This window comes from Vigna unguiculata, chromosome 8, assembly GCF_004118075.2.
Source record: "Vigna unguiculata cultivar IT97K-499-35 chromosome 8, ASM411807v1, whole genome shotgun sequence".
Taxonomy (NCBI): Eukaryota; Viridiplantae; Streptophyta; class Magnoliopsida; order Fabales; family Fabaceae; genus Vigna; species Vigna unguiculata.
This window is the reverse complement of record NC_040286.1, coordinates 35,050,660-35,072,085: the sequence shown is the minus strand read 5'-3', so window position 1 is coordinate 35,072,085 and position 21,426 is coordinate 35,050,660. Positions and strand designations below refer to the sequence as shown.

The 21,426-nt window shown below is 29.5% G+C and overlaps 3 protein-coding genes across 3 annotated transcripts; all 3 read left to right on the top strand.

Annotated features, from left to right (window-relative positions):
• The first annotated feature begins 1,681 nt into the window (after positions 1-1,681).
• LOC114195157 (ankyrin repeat-containing protein NPR4-like) lies at positions 1,682-2,740 on the top strand. Its single transcript, XM_028085548.1, has 2 exons — positions 1,682-2,071; positions 2,177-2,740. The coding sequence occupies exons 1-2, from the start codon at positions 1,682-1,684 to the stop codon at positions 2,738-2,740; spliced, it is 954 nt and encodes a 317-aa protein (XP_027941349.1).
• Positions 2,741-5,940: 3,200 nt separating this feature from the next.
• Positions 5,941-7,285, top strand: LOC114195594 (multicystatin-like). The gene is made up of 2 exons (XM_028086112.1): positions 5,941-6,379; positions 6,936-7,285. The coding sequence occupies exons 1-2, from the start codon at positions 5,996-5,998 to the stop codon at positions 7,122-7,124; spliced, it is 573 nt and encodes a 190-aa protein (XP_027941913.1). The 5' UTR covers positions 5,941-5,995; the 3' UTR covers positions 7,125-7,285.
• A 1,823-nt stretch (positions 7,286-9,108) lies between these two features.
• On the top strand, positions 9,109-11,636 carry LOC114195592 (ankyrin repeat-containing protein ITN1-like). Its single transcript, XM_028086111.1, has 6 exons — positions 9,109-9,315; positions 9,538-9,673; positions 9,757-10,107; positions 10,213-10,323; positions 10,481-10,911; positions 11,010-11,636. The coding sequence occupies exons 2-6, from the start codon at positions 9,541-9,543 to the stop codon at positions 11,577-11,579; spliced, it is 1,596 nt and encodes a 531-aa protein (XP_027941912.1). The 5' UTR covers positions 9,109-9,315; positions 9,538-9,540; the 3' UTR covers positions 11,580-11,636.
• The last annotated feature ends 9,790 nt before the right edge of the window (positions 11,637-21,426 follow it).

The following is a 21,426-nucleotide window of genomic DNA, read 5'->3' as shown; positions in this document are numbered from 1 at the left end:
CTCTTCATGTAGCAGCAGGTGCGGGGAGCACTACTTGTGTTGAAGAGTTGGCTAAGCTTATGAGTCCAGAAGATGTGCTGATAAAGAAACTCAGATGGGATGCTTCCAGTTCACTTGGCTGCTTTATCTTCCCATCACAGAATTGTGCAACTTCTATGCTCTCAGCCTCTGCTCGACAAAATGGATTACGAGGATATTGAAAAACTGTTTTTTGTGACCATTAACCACAACAAGTTTGGTAAGTGCATAACTAATTAAACACTCTTGTTTATCCTTTTTAAACCTAGTTGTACTATAATTAGCCAAGTCAACCAATTCTTCTGTTAAACACTATAACTCAATCGCAAATTTAATGATCTGTTCAAATTATTTTGATCAGATTCAGTATATAATTTTCAATTTGGTAGGAGTTTTTCTTTACTTTATTAGAAAAATTGAGAGCAGAGTGAGAAAATTAAAGGATACCCCATTTTGTCTATTTTAGATTTGAAGTTATGAACTTCTATATATATATTCAAACTTTATTCCACTATGCCACTTTACAATATTACAATTACAAAAGGATACCATTTCATCTCATAAGAATGTCTTTGAAAATGCTTAAACCCTGATACACTTTATTACAAGATGAGAAAGAAGACCGTGTAAAGTAGAGAAGGTACTATTTCATTTGATATATTTCCTTCCATTCTATCGGTAGTAAGAACAATGGCTCTGATACCAGTTGTTGAGATTTGTAGGGCTTTTGAAAATATGAGAGATATGAGATATATGAGAGATATATGTGATATGTTACACGGAGGAACATGTTTTTGTATTTTATTGATATACCCTATATATAGAGCAAAATATAATAAATATCAAGTATAAAATATTTAGAATATTTCACTCCTAGTCTAAAATAATAACTAATTTCCTAAAACTGTAACATATATTTAAAACTGAAATATTTCCTAAAAACTAATTTAAATAAGAAAGATATTAAGTAATATTCTCAACAAAAAATATATATATATATATATATATATATATATATATATATATATATATGTGTGTATATATATATATATAAATCATCATACATATTTCTGGCAACCCTCATTTTGTAATTACAATCTCAAACAACCTTGTACATGTCCATCATCGCTATTTACCTTGCTTTCTATATATGCAGTCCATCATGGCTAATTAATTTGTGCATTTCACAGATGTGGCCATTAAATTATTTGAAAAACGTCCACTTCAATTGACATTTGCAAGACATGAAGAAGAGCTAACATCATTGCATATACTGGCGCGAAAGCCTTATGAAGTTCTAAAAAGCTTCATTATCTAGGTTTTTAATTTAGAAATTTATGCATCTATATATTTTTAAATAACAATTACTTCTTAATCGTCTATATTCAGTCTTATAATTCTAATATATTAGATATATTTATTAAGTTTATCAGTCTCATGATACAAACGTATAGCAACTGACAAGCAAATATTTACACTTTCAAATTTAAGTCAGGAGTTTCGAACTTTCTATATAGAAATAAAACAAAAAGAAGTGCTTAACATAAGATCAACTTTTAATTTGACTTGTTTTTCATTTGTTTTCATATTAATCATTTATTGGGCCAATCTAGAGAGAAAATTACACGACGACGCTGAAACAGGACAATCAACCGTAACGGGTATGGAATTGCTGAGGAAGATTTGGACTGAAGTTGGAAAACAGAAAACCAAAGAGATTGTGCCATTGATTACTCGACCATCCGCAGTGTTGTTTGATGCAATCGAATCAGGAAACGATGACGAAGTAATATGGTGTTTTATGGAGAGTGTTGCAATATTCACAGCTTTAAAGGACTCTAATGGACGAAACCTAATGCATTTGTTTCTTCTATATCGACGTTTGGACATCTTTAATTCGTTTATAAATGATAAAAAACAAGATTTAGTACGAGCAATGGATAAGGAAGGTAACAACGTCCTACACTTGGCTGCGCTTTTGCCCCTTGAATTCAAATCATTCTCAGGTTTAAGTGCAAAAATTCAAATGCAAAGAGAGCTCGGTTGGTTCGAGGTCAATTCATTCATTTCCTTTTTCTTATTCAGTCTTTCTTTACTAATTAGTATTATAAGACATCAAATCAAGAAATCTTGACACGTACTTGTGGTTGATAAATAGGATGCGGAGAGAAGTGTTCCTGATGAATTAAGGAGTATGAGAAACAAGAAGGGAAAGACACCCATTGATGTATTTTATGACGAACACAATCAGTTATCTAAAGATATCAAAGAATCTGCCAAAGGAATAGCAGATTCAGGGATGGTAGTGGCAACACTTGTTGCAACTGTAGCATTTGCAGCTGCTCTCACGGTTCCTGGTAATAAGAACAGTGTCTGGTTCATTGTCTTCATCGTCACAAATGCAATCGCATTGTTTACTTCTTCTGCATCCATACTCTCTTTCTTGTCAAATTTCACTTCTTCAAGATTCGCAAACACTGAATTTGTCATGTCACTACATCCCAGCTTGACTTTTGGACCTGAGTTACTAATCATATCTGTTGCTGCTATGGTTGTGGCTTTCATTGCAGCATCCTTTCTGATATTTGATCACACAACAAAATGGGTTTCTTATGCAGTGACTCCAATGGGATTTTTCCCATTGCTTGTGTTTATTGTCTTTCAATCTAAGTTATGCGACGACTCCTATTGGTCTAAATACTATCGTCCCAAACTTCGGTAACTTAATGCTCACACACCTAAGTTAGCGTTAGTATCATTAAGTTTTAGCATCATTAAATGTGTTATCCTATATTTTCCCGTGTCTTTGCATTCTCCACCTCATTGTATAATTTGTTTGTGTTTGAATTTGTGATTACTGAACATATATATCATACCACAGAGTTTTGTGTTGTCGCCAGTAATCTAAAATCCATCACTCGTTACATGGAGAAAACAAACTAACACCCGGTTTTTCACATCTAGAAGGTTATTACTTTGGAACAGACTCATTTTTATATTTCTCTTTTATAATTCAGAATAAGAGCAAAATTGTCATATTTTTATTGAAGGAAAAATAACATTACAGATTAAATAAGTTTATCTTGAAGCAACAAAGTTTGGAGGGGAGGCAAATTATATTCATTCTAATCATGAAAGATTATTATGATTCAAACAATAGGAGACGGTGAAACAGACAAAGCAAACCAGATAAAAAAATGTGGCAAGTGAACATCTTAATGAACTCAAATATCAGATTGGTACACAAAACGAACCTTGGGCATTGAGTTCTCGCAACAACATAACTATTTCACCAATAAAAGCCCTTACCCTTACCCCCTCCCAATGCATGAAACGTTCTTACCACGAAAAAAAGTATTTTATTTATATATATAGAACACTTGATGTTCCAAATACCTAATTCTATATAAGAAATGGATATTTTGAAAAGCCTTATCACATCCAACAATCTATACTATAGGGTTTAGGGTCAGAGATTATACCAAGCCACTTTTACACATAGGATTCCAACTCTTACCTCAAATTCCTACAAGACACCTTCGTACAAAAGTGGCAGGGACAAGCTTAATCCGAAAGCAAAAAAATGCATTTTCATTAGCTATAGGGCAGATGATATGAAAGGTCATTAGATGCATAGACGTTACATTTAATGAAAATTCAAACATAAGACAAATTCTGAAACTAAAAAGAAGCCAGCAAAGAAGGAAAAGGCGGTATTAGAGAACATTACAAAAGACGATCTTGTATGAGAAAGTGAGAGTCCAAGAGACATGATAGACCACTCTTGTCATCCCAATGGTCGAAGTGAGGAGATCCAACAAAGTTATTAGGCCTCATCACATATTCTCTCCTTTAACAAATTACTTGTTGTTAACTGATAATGGAAAACCTTCGTGTTATCATGAGGCATTGCAGATGGGCAATACATCTCTGTGGAAGTTAGCCATGCAAGACCACTAATCCTAATCTTAAACACACATATAATAAATGAAATTAAACTACTCCGTTGTTGTCAAGAGCAAATTCACCCCTCCTTTCAACACATTTATTATATAATAGAGATAACATGTTATGACTTATCTTTACCGATCCGTTTAACTATGTGAACCATAAAAAAGGAGTGTCTTCAAAATATCGCTTTTGTTCGACACGTAATTGTTGATTCATAACACCTAAATACTTAGCTTTGTACGAATGACGGAAACATATTAATTTAACAAATCATAATCTTAGGTCCTAACACATGTAAAATACAATCGAAAGGTTCTACTAAAAATACCTTATTTTTTACACTACTTTCATCAATTTTATGTCGTTTTTGCCCCCATTTTATTTTCCTCACCACGAACAGAACAAAAATCTAAGCACCACGCCCAGCACAGGTCCACCACAATCTATGACACACCCACCAAAAAAGCCAACCACCAAAGTACACAACACCAACGATTAACTCCGAACTCAAATGTTTTGTTCTTCAACGACTTTTGTCCTTTTTCAAAATGCTCTCCTCTAAACGAACAACGACCAAGACGAAAGCTTTCAAGACAAAATCCCACGCATCCACAATAAAAAGTCATTCTTTTCCATTGCTTGATAGCAAATCTCCATGTAAAAAATTTCACCTTTTCACTTCGGTGTCAAAAAGAAGCAACAAAACATTTAACTTTTCATTCCGCTGCAGGCATTTAACACTCAGAATGTTGGAACCTTTTGGTTCTTTCTTCACCAAAATTTCAGTGAATTGCTGCTCACTAAATTCTCAAATTTCTCACCCAAAACTGTCGCGCACATACATAAAAAATTGAAATTTGGTTATTATTAGTGACACGTAAGGAGTGTCAAAAGTGGGTAAGAGAAACAACGGTTAAACAATCTCGTTATCCTTTATAATATAATATTATTGACTTGTAAGCAAAACCATTATTGCATTAACTTCAATGCTCATAAGATGGATAAAATAAAAATATTGAGGATGAAGTAAACTAGTGGATCAGACACAAGTGAAGATCTCAAGGAACTCTAATATCAGATTGGTATACTGTGTGGATGAACCCTGGACATTAAGTTCTCGCAACAACTTAAGTGCCTCATCAATAAAAACCATTACCCCTCTCAAAATTCATAAAATGTTATTTTTATCAAGCGAAAAGTGTTTTATTTATATAGATAGAAACACTTGATGTTCCAACCTGTATGTTACCTAATTCTATATAAGAAATTATTATTGTATTTATATATATAATTATTACTACATCACCACCAAAAACCTTCTCTATATTATAGGGTGTCAGAGATTAATTATACTAAGCCACTTTTACACATATTCCTACAAGACACCTTCCTACAAAAGTAACTCAAATCCCTACAAGACATCTCCATGCAAAAGTTCACATCCAAACACGTTCTAAACATTGGGTGATATGTGTCCACAAATCTAAATATCGCTGTAACTTTCATATATTTTGTACGACTTAAAGAATGACAACAAAAAAGTCATTTTGTTCACATACATCCAAACACGTTCTCCACATTGGGCGAGTTGTGTCCACAAATATTCATCCAAGAACTTAATTTAGAATAGGAGTTTTCTCCCAACGGTGTTCTTAAAAGATATATTTTGAAAACTTAAGAAGAAGCTGTATTTAAAATCTTGTTTATCTTTCTCTTAGATAATATACAACTATCGAGTGTACCAAAATATGCAATTATTTGAAAATGAGAAAAAAAAATGCAAACACGACCTACGGTTGAAATTCTTGTCGTCGGCTTAAACATCCACGTGTAATAAATAAGAATGGCTCCAAAAATAAAATCTCGTACCAGACAGAAAAACGAGATACATTGATTTTTGTTTTTTTCGTCTCAGATCATTGTACTGTTTCTCTACCACTCAAAATTCATTGAAACCAAGATAAGGTTTGATAAATTTTGGGGTATAAAGAGGGATAGAAGAGAGAGTGATGAAGAGAAGAGAAACATGGCATCAGCAACAGTAACTGAAGGTGGCATCACCGACGTGCCTGCCAACAGCGTGGAGATCGAAAATCTGGCTCGCTTCGCCGTTGACGATTACAACAAAAAGCAGAATGCGGTTTTGGAGTTTGTGAGAGTGATAAGTGCAAAAAAGCAAGATGTGAGTGGCGTGTTGTACTACATAACCTTGGAGGCCAAAGATGGTGAAACCAAGAACGTGTATGAAACCAAAGTGTGGGTGAGAGAATGGTTGAACTCTAAGGAGGTGCTTGAATTCAAGCTCGTCTCAGCAGACACAAAAGGAGGTGGAGTCAGCGATGTTCCTTCCGACACCGCTCACATCGAGAATCTCGCTCGCTTTGCCGTTGATCAATACAACAAAAACCAGGTTTTCTTTTATTCTTGTTCCTTTTGTAGGTTCCACTGTGTCGAGAATAATCCAAGTGTCCCGTTAAATAGAATAGACAAAGTTAAACACTATATAAGAACAAAGATTCATAATACTATTATTTTAAGATCTTGAGATTAAAGTGATGTCAAATGTCTTATATATGCAAGACTAATGTTACCTAAATATATAGAACCACGATCTCTCTATAACCATAACTCATATATAACTAAAATATATGAAATAATATATAATTTAAAACAGTCGATGGTTCGAAGTGACTGACCACATAACCGCAACCAAAATGGGTCACTCATACATATGAAAGAAAATATACCATATGAAAGAAAATATAAGGGACTCACCCTTGAGTAGTGGAGATTGTTTTTAAGAGGTTTTGAGGTTAAAGTGATGTCAAATGCCTTATAATATAAGACTAATATTATATATCTACATGAAATTATAATCTCTCAATAACTATAACCATATATGAAAAAATATAATCCAACACATTATGTAACCGTTATTCCATGATTGATTTTTGTTGATGTCTCAGAATGCAAATTTGGAGTTTGTGAGGGTGATTGATGCAAAGGAACAGGTGGTGGAAGGGTTCATGTATTATATAACTTTGGAAGCAAAAGATGGTGAGAGTACAAACGTGTATGAAGCGAAGGTGTGGGAGAGGTCATGGATTAACTCCACAGAGTTGCTGGATTTCAAGCCTGTGGATGTTGCTCTTTAATCCTCTTTCGCTCTTTGAATAAGACTACTTAAGTATGCATGTATGGTATAAATAAAGGTAATTCATGTTACCTACGATGTATGCGGCATATACGTTTCGCATAAACTTAAGCATCAACTCCACTACGTTATCATAAAATTATATTTATTTTGCTTCCTCCACCTTTCATGTTATTTGTTGGGCTAATTATACTTATTTTGTGCACCCCCATTATAATTCCTGTTGGTTGCATTGTGTGTTCTGGGCCATTTTGATTCTTAATTCGCGCACCCCTCTTATTTCCATCCCCGAAGCCCTGTTTGTTTACTTTTTTATTGGGCTTGAATGCATTCCCATTTGTTGCACCTCTACCTTAATGCACTGCACCCCACCCCTTTTTTAGACTTTAATGTGTTTTCTTTTATCTTCTATACATATGTATACATGTTGGGGCACCATAAGTATTTCCTTATTTATTAAAAGGCGAACAAAACATTTTATGGTCGATACTCCACCACTTATTACTTGATACATTCAAATCTATTACTTTGTATTAGTTTACCTTTAAATTAAAATTGGTTACACCAATTTTAAATCAATAATTTTTCAGAATTATATTATTTATGTTTCCGGAATGAGTGTTAATGAATATTGTACCGTCCGACTTAATTCCTGAATATAAATAAGACATTCCAAAATTAATCTGAAGTGTATGGTCTTAGAATTGATCCTAAGTTCGTCCTTCAACTAACTAATATTTTTAAAAATAGGAGAGAGTGAATATTTTGGTCATTTGATTATTATTTTCTCAATGATTTTATCTATAAATTAAATGTTAACTTCCAAAATATTAATCTATAAATTAAATGTTAACTTTCATGGTTAGAAAGATTTTCTGATCTCGATACTATTTATTTCACATTAAGTCAAGAAAATCTTTCATATAATATAATAATGAAGACTCAATTTTTTGCCGATATATATATATATATATATATATATATATATATATATATATATATATATATATGATAAACAAAACCTTTGAAAAAGATGATGGTAGCTGATAAATGTTGCTGATAATCCAGCTTCATATTGACACCGACATCACACACAGATGCTGATAAACATTGGGAAAGTTGTGTCCACACCATTGAAAAAGTATAAAGCTTGAACTTATCTTTATTCTCCTATCCAACTCTAACTTACCAAATCTAGTTCATCAAATAATGTAGTTTAGAATCTAATTCTTATGTAAGAAAATATTTTAACACCAACTTTTATAAATAAAACCATTTGACAACTGTGATTAATAATAAAACATTAGATTAAGATATAAATGGTTGAATAAATAAATATTATAAAGGTTGTTAGGAAGTACTTTAAACTTAACAAGACGTCAAAGTATCATCTCTCATATCTCTTCGGATTTTCTTCTTGTTACCTTTTGGTCCCAATCAATCACGACAGAACCTTTGATATCAGAAAAAGAAAAACAGTAATTACACATTTCCACTTAAATCGTCTACTATAACTATATTACCCTCAATTTTTTTCCCATGTATTTTATTATTAAATTTTCAATTCTTATATATTTTGAAAAGAGTATTTTTATTCCAGAAAATAACCTATAAGACCAAGAAAAATACAGAAGTAAAAGAAAAGGTATTTTATGTACTAGAAATGTTTTTATTTTTAATCGATGTGAAACTTTTAACACACACTTCCATGTCGAGATATATATATCTCATGCATAGGTCTAAGAATGATGGTATGTAAGTGATCCTATAATGTATAAAATAGAATGTCCAGAAAAGTTCATTAAGACAGGTTCTAACCTGACTCTGATGTTATATTAGAAGTGAGTTTAAGTCTAATTCATTCTCACAAAACCGACTTGTAAATTGAGATTTATACCACAATTATATAATATAAATTGTTTTATCTCTCATCAATGTGGCTTCCAACGTCATTATCAAAAGAAAAAAAAAAAAAAAAGAGAAAGACAGGCAAAGAAGAAGCTGAGACAACAATAGACTAAAACAGAATATGAGAGTATTATTCTCCATCGAATCAGAACTGAAGCACCTACCTTTATCTTCTTTGTTCTATGTATGTTTTTAGCTTCAACTATGCTTCATCTTATAATTTATAAATAGCCTCTGTCATCGCCCACACGAATCACCATGCTGTAACCACTTCAATTTCTCAGGTAAACTCAATTCTCACTTTCAAGTTATCTTCTTTCTTCTCTGTAATTTTAGCTTCAACTATGCCTCCCGTTTCTTCTCCATATTTGTGTTATTCTCCAATTTGAATTAAAGTTTGACTCTTATAATATATTCCATTAGATTATGATACTTAAACTTTTAAATGTTATATATGTATGGAAAACTAATGAAGTTTCTGGTTTTACCGCCACAATTATGTGTAGAAAATGATGAATCCTGATGTGAAAGGTTCAGATGTGCCCCATATTCAGATTACAATAACAGCTGATCAGAACCATTACCAAAATTTAAACAGAAAAATAACGGCAGATGAATTTATGAAGCGTACAGAATATGAGGGTAAGTTTTATATATATTGTTGAAAAGGATTAACTACAGGAGAAGTAATGAGAGTGATTGAATAAAGTTTGGAAGGATTGCAGGTTCTTATGAACTGTACTGGAATGCACGTATGGATAAGTGGTCAGAAGCGCATGACATTGTTAAAAAGGATCCAAATAGCGTACGCATTCCATTGACTGCAAGAGACGACACAGTTCTTCATGTAGCAGCAGGTGCAGGGAGCTATACTTTTGTTGAAGAGTTGGCTAAGCTTATGAATCCAGAAGATGTGCTAAGACCAAACTCAGATCAGATGCTTCCGGTTCACTTGGCTGCTTTATCTTCCCATCACAGAATAGTTCAACTTCTATGCTCCCACCATCTGCTCGACAAAATGACTTACAAGGATATTGAAAAACTGTTTTTTATGACCATCAGCAACAACATGTTTGGTAACTTGTATTTATTACCGGGTCTTATTACTTACCTTTTCATTTTGTAATTACTATCTCAAACAACCTTGTCGTTAACCTTGCTATTTAATTTTTGCGCCTTAGGTGTGTCAATGGAATTGTTTCGACAACGTCCAACTGAACTCGCCATTGCAAGAGATGAAGAGAAGCTAACAGCTTTGCATATGCTGGCGCGGAAGCCTTCAGAAATTCTGTGTAAGCTTTCGCAATTCCGAATATATGTCTTGAAAACATAAAAAAAAAAAAAAAAACTGGGGATTCAGATAAGATGAATTCTTAATTTAACTGTTCCATTTTTTTCATGTTAATAATTTGTTTGACCAACTACACATGGAATTACACATGGAATTAGTGGAAGACAATGATAAAGAAGGATCAACACCAAAGGGTCTGGCATTGTTCATGCTGTTATGGGTGAATGTTAGCTTATTGGAAAAAGAAAAGGTTATGGTGTTGATTAATGAACCCTCAGCGGTGCTGCTTGATGCAATAAAATCAGGAAACATTGACGCTACGGGATGGCTTATTACTCAGAATCTTAAACTATTCATGACTATAAAGGATCCCAGTAATGGACGGAACCTACTGCACTTGCTAGTTCAATATCGACATCCTGATAAATCTATCAAACGTGTACATGGTAAAAAAGAGCATTTACTATTTGCAGTAGACAATGATGGAAACAACGTTCTACACTTGGCTGCTCATCTGCCACTTCAATTCCAATCATTCTCCGGTTTAAGAGCAAGCAAGCAAATGCTGAATGAGGTCCAATGGTTCAAGGTGAATCCATTCATTTCCTTATTCTTTTTCCTGCCACTTTTCTGCTCTGTGACATCACTTGGACAAAATCTGAATGCACACTTTTCGATGATAAGCAGAGTATGGAGAGGAGCTTTCCTTCCGAACTAAGCAGAATGAGAAACAATAAGGGGAAGAGACCAGTTGATGTATTTTATGATGAACACAAACAATTATCTGAAGAGATAAAAGGTGCAGCCAAAGTAACAGCCAAGTCTGGGATGCTTGTGGCTACACTTGATGCTACAGTAGCATTTGCAGCTGTTCTCACGGTTCCCGGCGGTGACAAGAACAAGAACAGTGATTGGTTCATTGTCTTCATCTTAACAAATACAGTCGCATTGTTCACTTCTTCTGCGTCTATATTATCTTTCTTGTCAAATTTCACTTCCTCAAGATTCTCAGAAAGTGAATTTGTCACCTTACATCCTGGATTGATTTTCGGACCTCCATTACTAATCATCTCGGTTGGTGCTATGGTTTTGGCTTTTACTGCAGCTTCCTTTCTCATATTTGACATCAAAACCAAGTGGGTTTCTTATGTAGTGGCTTTAATGTGGGTCTTTCCATTATTTTTTTATCTTCTCTTCCAATTTAGCATCTTCGACTTCATCTTGCTTAGACGCTATGGTATGTCTAAACTTGAGTAACCCGTTACTTGCACACTTACATTAGGATATCATTAAGTGTTTTATCATAGTTTTGTCATAATTAGTTGATTATCTCCATCACATTGTATGATATGTGTGAAGTGATAGAGTGCTCCGTATTTGAATTTGAGATCATAGTTAAAGATGTATATATTTGAAAATGTATCAGTAATGTAATGTATCAGTATTGTCAGTAATCATATCTTTTAAGATAAAATACCTACTAATATTTATCTTTTATTATTTTTCAGAGTCATGATCCTTTAAAAGTTATAAATATTATATTGAACTTTTATATTAGTTTAATAATAAATTTGAGAATTAAATATCTACTATTATTAACCTTCGGTCAAACCAATTTTTTATTTATAAAAGAAATTAATTATTTGGGTTTAAGGCATACATATAGCTATTACATATTTCTATCCTTTATTTTTATTCTAATCTTTTTCAAAATTCATCATATACATAATCAGCACGTTACTGTCATATGAAATTAATAACCAATACTGTAATTTTAAAAAAATTATGATATAATTCATGTTTTCTTGAAATATATTTTCATTAACGATATACAAATTACTATCAATGTAAAAAATATTCTAAAATGTATAATAATAAATATACATATTTATGTTAAATTTTGTATACTTATACCAAATACGATATTGGAATAATTTTATTAAATGATTAAAACTATTGGTATCTATATAAATTTTTATTTTCAAAATTATCTTTAAATATATATAACTATGTTTTATAACTATAACGGTTATAATAAACACCTGTCTTCGATACATATGATACTATATTAATAAGTAATATTATTATAATATTATTATATTAATATGTAAAATGAATTTATATTTATTTATTCATATTATATTAGGAAGTAATATTATTATAATATTATTAATTTAATAAATAAAGTAAATTTATATTTATTTAGAAAAAGTAAAATAAATGAAGAAAATAAAAAAAATTAATTAATAAAAAATAAATAAATGTTAGGATAATTTTATAAAATATATGTTAAAGTAATTATTAATCTTTAAAAATTAAATAAATAATTATATTATAAAAAATAAATTAAAAATAAATAATTTAAACATAAACGAGAGAATTTTTTTATATATAATTATAGATTATAAATATATACCGGTAGATATAATTTTTTTTTCGTTGTTTAGTTTTTACATTTTGACACTTCTTATATTGAATAAATAAAAATAAATAAAAAATGTTTCTTAATTTTTTAATTGCCGTATATATACTATCTATATATATTTTTTTAAATATTTATGTTTATAATTTATTCTTAATTAAATTTAAAAAGTAAACAAAATATAAACGGATAGCAATTAATATTTTTATTTGAATCTTAATTATATTTTAAAAAAAAAAATAAAAACAAATTGTACAGGAAACCGACTCATTGTATCATTGAATATTTTATCATGTAATCATTATTTATAATAGTATATAAAGAGATTTTCTCTTTTGTGTCACATTTCATAATATCAATTATATCCTTTACAATATAATTATATATTAAATTTTTTAAAATATACGATTACTCTTATCTATTTTTTATAAAACGGTTTTCTTTTTTTTCTTTTTTTTTATTTATCAACAATTATTCTCTCTATTCATTTCATTTTATTTTTAATAAATATACATTTATTTTATATATTAACTTAATAACATTACACTATTATCACATACTAATATAATATCATTCATATTTAAAAAATGTGTATACACAAGCGCGATAGTGCCTGTGTTTAAGCTAGTAGTAGTACCTTTTTTTTAAAATGATTAGAAATATATATACTTGGATAAACACATATGTTATCACATATAGTGTTGTATACATATTTTTTTAAATATGCATGATGTTATATCAATAGTTAAAATAAAGTGAAATAAATATTATCAAATTAATATATAAAATAAATTTATATTTACTAAAAGTAAAGTGAAATGAATGAAAAATTGAGAAAATAATAGAAAAAAAGGAGAGAAAATAGATAATATTGTATAGAAAAAATGTAAAGTAATTGTTAATTTTTAAAATATATATCGTAAAATATAAAATTAAAATTATAAAATGTGAAAAAAAAATATTTGTTTATATATATATATATATATATATATATATATATATATATATATATATATATATATATATTGACATTTATCTCTCCTCAGAATTTGAATTTAAAAAATATTAACCACAAAAGAATGAATATTCTCTTGGTAATATTTAATTAATAAATCTTAACCCACTAGATAAAAAAATTATTTCTTATAATTTTTCTTAAAATTTTGAGATAAAATTTAAATTAGACCATTTAAGATATACCTAGTTTACAATTTAAATTTTAAATTTTTTATATCATTACTTAAACCTCAATTTAAAATTTAAATTTTTTATCGATATACTTAAACTTCATTATCTTTGTTATATTAATATAATATGAATATTGATATTTAAACTGATTGAAGATACTGATAGCAGTTATTATATCATGATAATATTAATAGATAACAGAAGATGTAGCAAATTCAGGTGTTACTCATTTAAATACAATCATCATGTCCCTCACAATTAATATCCTACTCAATTTACCAAACTAGTTCTTCACACACCAAATATGAAGAGTGAAAGTGATCTATGATGATTTCCATTATGATTACTATAATCATGGCAGCAACCTTGATTCTACTTGCTTAGAGGTACATAATTAATGATTAATGATTAGGTTTCTTGCTTAAGTTCATTTGGTTTATAGTAACTAAGTCAATTCTATACATATTTGAATATATATTTGTGTTGAAACTTTTCATTACTCTAAAGAATAAAGAGCTAGTTATGCTAGTTCTATTGTTACGTGCATAATTTTGATTCGAAGTTACATCATGCAAATGTACTTCTTTCCATTTTGCTGTGTCATGATTTAAAAAGTTGACTGAACAAGTTGTTTTTTATTTTTCAAAGTTGCAGGATTTCAACAGTATCAGAAATCAGTGTCAGTGAAGTTATATAAGTTATATAGGTTGAACTAGTTGGTGAAGAGAAAGGTGTGTTTTTTGGTAATCTCTTAAATTTTTCTTAAGAGTGTACAAGTGTTTCTCTTAATTTTTTTTTGTCTAAAACTAGATATTAATTAGACCATAGTTTCATATACTTAAACATTCGTTTAAGTTTATACTCATTTAAATTTGTATTTCGCTTAAATTCATGTTTGAAAAGAAAAAAATTTTGGATAAATAATTTTATGATTTTATTTTTAGAAAAAATCAAATAAAGTTTTATTTTATATTATGTTACATTTTGTTTTATATATAAAGAAATAAAGAAAATAGATGAATAAAATAAAATAATACATTCTTCTTGTAATATATTTCTTATATCTATCATATATCTTATATCTCTCTTATTCATAGATATTTACAAAGTTTTAACACTCATAATATTTTATGCTTTAATTATGATACCCCTAATATTTCATAATGTAATATGACTCTTAAAGTTTTATAAGTCTACATCCAATTAAGTTCGCGTCAAAATTAAAAGCTTGATTTAAGCTAATGTTGACTCGTTTTAAATAAAATATAATGATGTATGTGGAGATACAAATTACTACTTATAATAAAAACGAAATAATATATATGAAGCATTACGAATTTAATAATAACCCTAAAAAAATTAGTATAATATTGTTACATTAGGTCACAAATCAACGTAAATGTGTTTTAGATAAATTTGGACCCTATATCTTAATATATTAGATTATTCACTAACCCTATTTATATCTTAATGTATTAGATTATTCACTAACTTTGACTTCTATCTTAATGTATTAGATTATTCAGTAGCTTTGAGTTCTCTACTTTATAGCAACATGTCCTCGTTCTCATCAGGTGAGGATAGAAGTAATGACAATCAGTCATCGGAAAATAATTTAAAGAAAGGGCCATGGACAGCGGAAGAAGATGCAATACTAGCAGCATATGTGACAAGACATGGACCAGGAAATTGGAACATAGTGCAGCAAAACACTGGACTTCTTCGTTGTGGCAAAAGTTGTCGTTTAAGGTGGACAAATCATCTGAGACCAGATTTGAGGAGAGGTGCATTCAGCAAAGAAGAACAAAACAAAGTCATTCAGTTGCATGCATTGATGGGAAATAAATGGGCCAAAATGGCACAAGAGGTATGAATATGTTCTTTTACTTCTCATAGTTTTTCTCAAAAACTCACATGCTATGCTATCTCTTTCATGTGTTGGTTTAGATTCCTGGACGAACAGACAACGAAATCAAGAACTTTTGGAACACCAGACTAAAGAAAAGGAGGCGAATTGGCTTAGAACTCTACCCAGATGGCATAAAAAAACCTGTGGTTAATGCTCACAACTCAGAAACCAATCTAGTTTCCTACACTCATCGTGATTCACAAGTGGGTACATCATCTGGACATGCGGTGTTCAATAATCTCGGCAACACTCAAAATCAACCACTCTGTGTACAACCAATTTCTATGGTACGTGAAGACATGAAACCGTGTGTGGTACCTCAAGAAATGCAACGTCAGGAACAAAAAGTAGGTACATCATTTGGACATGCGGTGTTCAATAATTCCGGGAACACTCAAAATCAACCCCTCTGTGTGCAACCATTTTCTATGGTACGTCAAGACATGAAACCGTGTGTGGTACCTCAAGAAATGCAACGTCAGGAACTAAAAGTAGGTACATCATTTGGACATGCGGTGTTCAACAGTTCCGGGAACACTCAAAATCAACCCTTCCGTGTGCAACCAATTTCTATGGTACGTAGTGAAGACATGAAACCGTCTGTGATACCTAAAGAAATACAACGTGAGGAACAAGTAGGTGGTACATCATTTGGACATGCGGTGTTCAATGAACCACTCTTTGCACAACCAATTTCTATGGTACGAGAAGACATGAAACCATCTTTTACACCTGAAGAAATGCAGTTACTGTCAGAGTTACGCGAAGAACTACAACTATCTGAAGCAGGTACATCATCATCTGTACAACATGTGGTGTTCAACAATCCCAGTAACACTACTCCAAATCAACCACTCTGTGTACAACCGGTTTCTACGTTACATGAAGACATGAAATTACTGTCTGTGAAACCTGAAGAAATGCATGATGTACCTCAGGAGCTACAACCACGTGAAGCATGTACATCATCTTGTGTACCACGTGTGGTGTTCAACAATTCCAGTAACTCTCAGAATCAACCACTCTATGCACAACCAATTTCTATGGTACCTGAAGAAAGGCAACCTTTTGAGGTACCTGAACAACAACATATGTCTGAGGTACCTGATCAACAACGACAATTTTACGAGGTACCTGAACAACTGCAACTGTCTCATGAACTTGAAGGCATGGAACTTCATGATTTGTAAGTTGAAGCCTTTTTCTTGGTTGAATTGAAATCTTTTTATGATTGTTGAGTCACTCCTTCGTCTCAAAATAACATAGTTTTCATAACTGATAAATGCAGTGATAAGTTACCGGGAGGTTGCATGTATGATAACTATGCATGTTCAGGTGGCCCTTCTTCGGTGTCAGCGCTGCCTCCATTGCCACCATCATGTGATGATTTAGCATTTGACGAGTCAATGATTCTGAGAGATAATTCTGAGTTTGTGACTAACCCGTGCTATGAACCACGTTCTCCACGCAGTAATGGGTATTTGGAGTCTATATTTTATCTACCAAAGGTTCCGCAAGAAAAACCAGATGATTTTTCCATGCTAGAGGAGTTGAATTTGGGAAATACAAGAGAAAATTCGGAGCAGAGAAAACCTGAAAAAGAAGAAGACGAAGTTGGTTATGGTGATTTGATTTGGATACAGAAACATGATGATGGTCCTTATAACGAAAAGGTGGGCATTGTCCATCCTTTTTTGAAACCTTAAAAAGTCTTCTTTACAAATTTTATTTTATTTTTTATTTTTTATATTATTCTTTTACATATTTTATACTGTAGAAAATCAGCCATGTAGCTTTTATAGATTTTATTTTATTCCATACAGTTATATAACTTTTATAGATTTTATTTTATTCTATATAATTTTTTTTTCTTCTATATCTGTTTTATTGTACCCAAATAGAGGGAAATTACAATATTCACTCTTTGATCTAATGCTACTTGAGAATGAAAGACTAATCTCTTATTTTTCTGTGGGCTATTGTAAGAAATGTCCCTTTATCCCAAACAAGTACTTTGAAGAAAATAGATATGAAAAAAAATGATTTTTTTTATAAATTAAAATTTATGTATATACATGTTAATTTGTAGGATTGTTGTATTGTTAGTTTTTTTAAAAAATGATTTCAATTTATATTAATTATAATTTATATTCAAGTTTTATTGTTGTTTCTTTCCTCTAAAAAAGAAAACTTACACAAATTTCTAACGATAGGTAAAAAATCATGTTAAGGTGTTGAAGAAGAATATCGATACATATACAAGAAAATAAAAGGCATGTGCTCTGACATAAGAGAATGTTTCTTGGTTAAAAAAAAAGTTGATTAAATCACCATATAAAATGAAATCCATCCGATTATAATAATTGATTTTATGATTTTTTTTTTAACTAAATGACTTTAACTCTTTTTTTTTAATTTCTTATGGACTAATAACATTCTTCTGAAAGGATTAAAAAACTATTTTTTTCTTTTTAATTTGGTAAGTTGAGTTTATAAATTATATAGTAAACATTTTTATGTATGTTGTAAATAAAACAGTGTTGTATAAGGTAAAAATTCAATAATCAATATTTGATACAGTGAGTTATGATGTTTTTTAGGGATGTCTACGTGAAACAACAAAATGTGCTTGAATTTGAGATAATTAAAAATGCCGTTGTTACCTTTATTTGCTAGATTCAACTCCGTTAGTATCACAACCCCGTTCAAATTGTGACGCTGGAAAACACAGAACGAAGAAAAAACACGGCGTTTTAACTGTCACATTACTTCTATAAATCACTGACATTGTCACCATGCGTGTCTATTTTATTATCGATGGGTTCAGACCCAATTTGAAATTTTTAAAATCAAATTAGTATTGTTTTAAGAGCATCGACAATAATTATATTAAAGAAAATGTAACAAAAGCTTTAAAAAAATGTAACAAAACCTTTAAAAAAATGTATTAAATTATTTTTTATATTTTTCTTTTACGAAATGAGAATGAGTAAAATGGTATATTTTCTATTGAAGGAAAATACACTTATTCCTCTTTGTGTTACATATGGAAAACAAAAATTGGTAGGATCTACAAAATAAAATCAAAACACACATCCATGGTGCAATAAGTTCATCTTAAGAAAAATTTAGAATGATGCATGCAAATCATTTTTGTCATGGAGAAAGGGAGTTTGTTACTCTCTCTCACACACACACACACACATATATATATATATATATATATATATATGCTCTCTCAAAAACACGAAGAAGAAAGCATGTGAAACAATGAGAAGTAGAGATGGCAAATAAACATGTTTCCGTGGGTATTGCCCGAACCTGTCCCAGTTTTGACGGGGAATCCCCGCATTGACTGGATATGGGTACGGGGAATCCCCGACTTTTTCAATTGGGTATGGGGATGGGTATGGGGATGTACATATCCCCGCCATATTACCCGTCTCCGTTTAAATTATTAAAATATTACTTATTAATTAAATAACCACGTATATATATATATATATATATATATATATATATATATATTATTTTTTATTTATTCTAATTATTTGGTTTGTCATGAAACTCATTTGCATTTCAATTATATTTTTTATCTTATCATAATCTTTATGTAATTATGTTCAAAATATGTATGTTAATTAAAAAAATTTATGTCTCACATTTGAATATTTCTATTATTTTTTAATATTTTTATTTAATGTATATTTTTCTTTCACATGAAAATGTTTAATACTCTCAATTTAAGTATTTAGTAGCATAAATATTTCGTTTACTAGGTAATATTAAAAAAATCATTTACTTATTATTCTTATTATTAGTTTTTGTTTCATTTGAATAACTTTTTTATTTTACTAAAACATTTTTTGTTATTTCTCAACTACTGAGTATATATGTTGATATTTGAAAAGTTTTCTTAGATTTTTAAGATATTTTTCAATTTATCATACCCTTAGTTATACATTTATTTTCTTTTGTGCGATTTCTTTCAATAGTCTCTCAAATTGTTTGTAAACATTTGTTAATTTTTTAATATTTTTATTTCTTGTTTATTTTCATTATGTATAATACTATTTCGATATATTTTATTTAATTATTTTTTATTTTTTAACTCATTATCAATCATACTGTAATTTTTTCACTATAATTATATAAATAACTTTTATTTACTACAATATAAAAATTTAATGTAATTGTCATTAATATTTTTTTATCACCATCCAACATAATTGAAGTTCAAAAGATACAAGATCTATGTTAAAATTTTATTATTATGATTATTATTTGTTCTTTGTATCATTTTGATTAAGTAATGTATTATAACTTTTATTAATGTATAAAAAAAGATTCATTAGAATTTAAAATATTGAAGTAAACAAACATTTAAAATATATTTTAATTTGAATATTTTTTTCCTTTTATATTTTTTTAAAAGTATTTTTAAATTTCATCAACTAGGTTTCATTAATGTTTGCAAATTTAATAAATGTGTTGGTTCTCATGAAATTTTATTTGGTATTATAATCTAAAATGTAAATAATTATAATTTATTTTAAACTTTTATTATGATTATTATTTGTTCTTTGTATCATTTTGATCAAATGATGTATTATAACTTTTATTAGTATATAAAAAAGATATTCATTAGAATTTAAAAGATTGAAGTAAACAAACATTTAAAATATATTTTAATTTGAATATTTATTTTTCGCTTATACTTTTTAAAAAATATTTTTAAATATTATTAACTAGGTTTCATTAATGTTTGTAAATTTAATAAATGTGTTGGTTCTCATGAAACTTTATTTTGTATTATAATCTAAAATGTAAACAATTATAATTTATTTTAAACGTATATTATGATTATTATTTGTTCTTTGTATCATTTTGATCAAATGGTGTATTATAACTTTTATTAGTGTATAAAAAAAATATTTATTAGAATTTAAAAGATTGAAGTAAACAAACATTTAAAATATCAATTCTGTTCTTTGTATCATTTTGATCAAATGATGTATTATAACTTTTATTAGTATATAAAAAAAAGATTTATTAGAATTTAAAAGATTGAAGTAAACAAACATTTAAAATATATTTTAATTTGAATATTTGTTTTTCTTTTATATTTTTTAAAAAATATTTTTAAATTTTATCAATTATGTTTCATTAATATTTGCAAATTTAATAATTGTTTTAGTTCTCATGAAATTTTATTTGATATTATTATATAAAATGTAAACAATTATAATTTATTTTAAAGTATTTGATATGGAGGAAACAATCATCATTCTAATATTGAATATTTGATAATATTATGTTTCCTTTATCATATAAATTTTATTATTTTATAAAAATTAATTAAAATTAATATTGAAGTAGTAAGAAAATGAATATGGGTATAGGTACGAGATTATACCCGTTACCCGGTAGGGATGAAGATGGGTCAAAAGTTTAATACCCGTTAGGTTTGAGTATGGGGATGAATTTTTTTTACGGGGGGATGGGTATGGGATAGCGAAACCCGTGCCCGTCCCGTTGCATATGAATCTGATTAAGAAAGAACAAAATCATAACAGATAAAACAC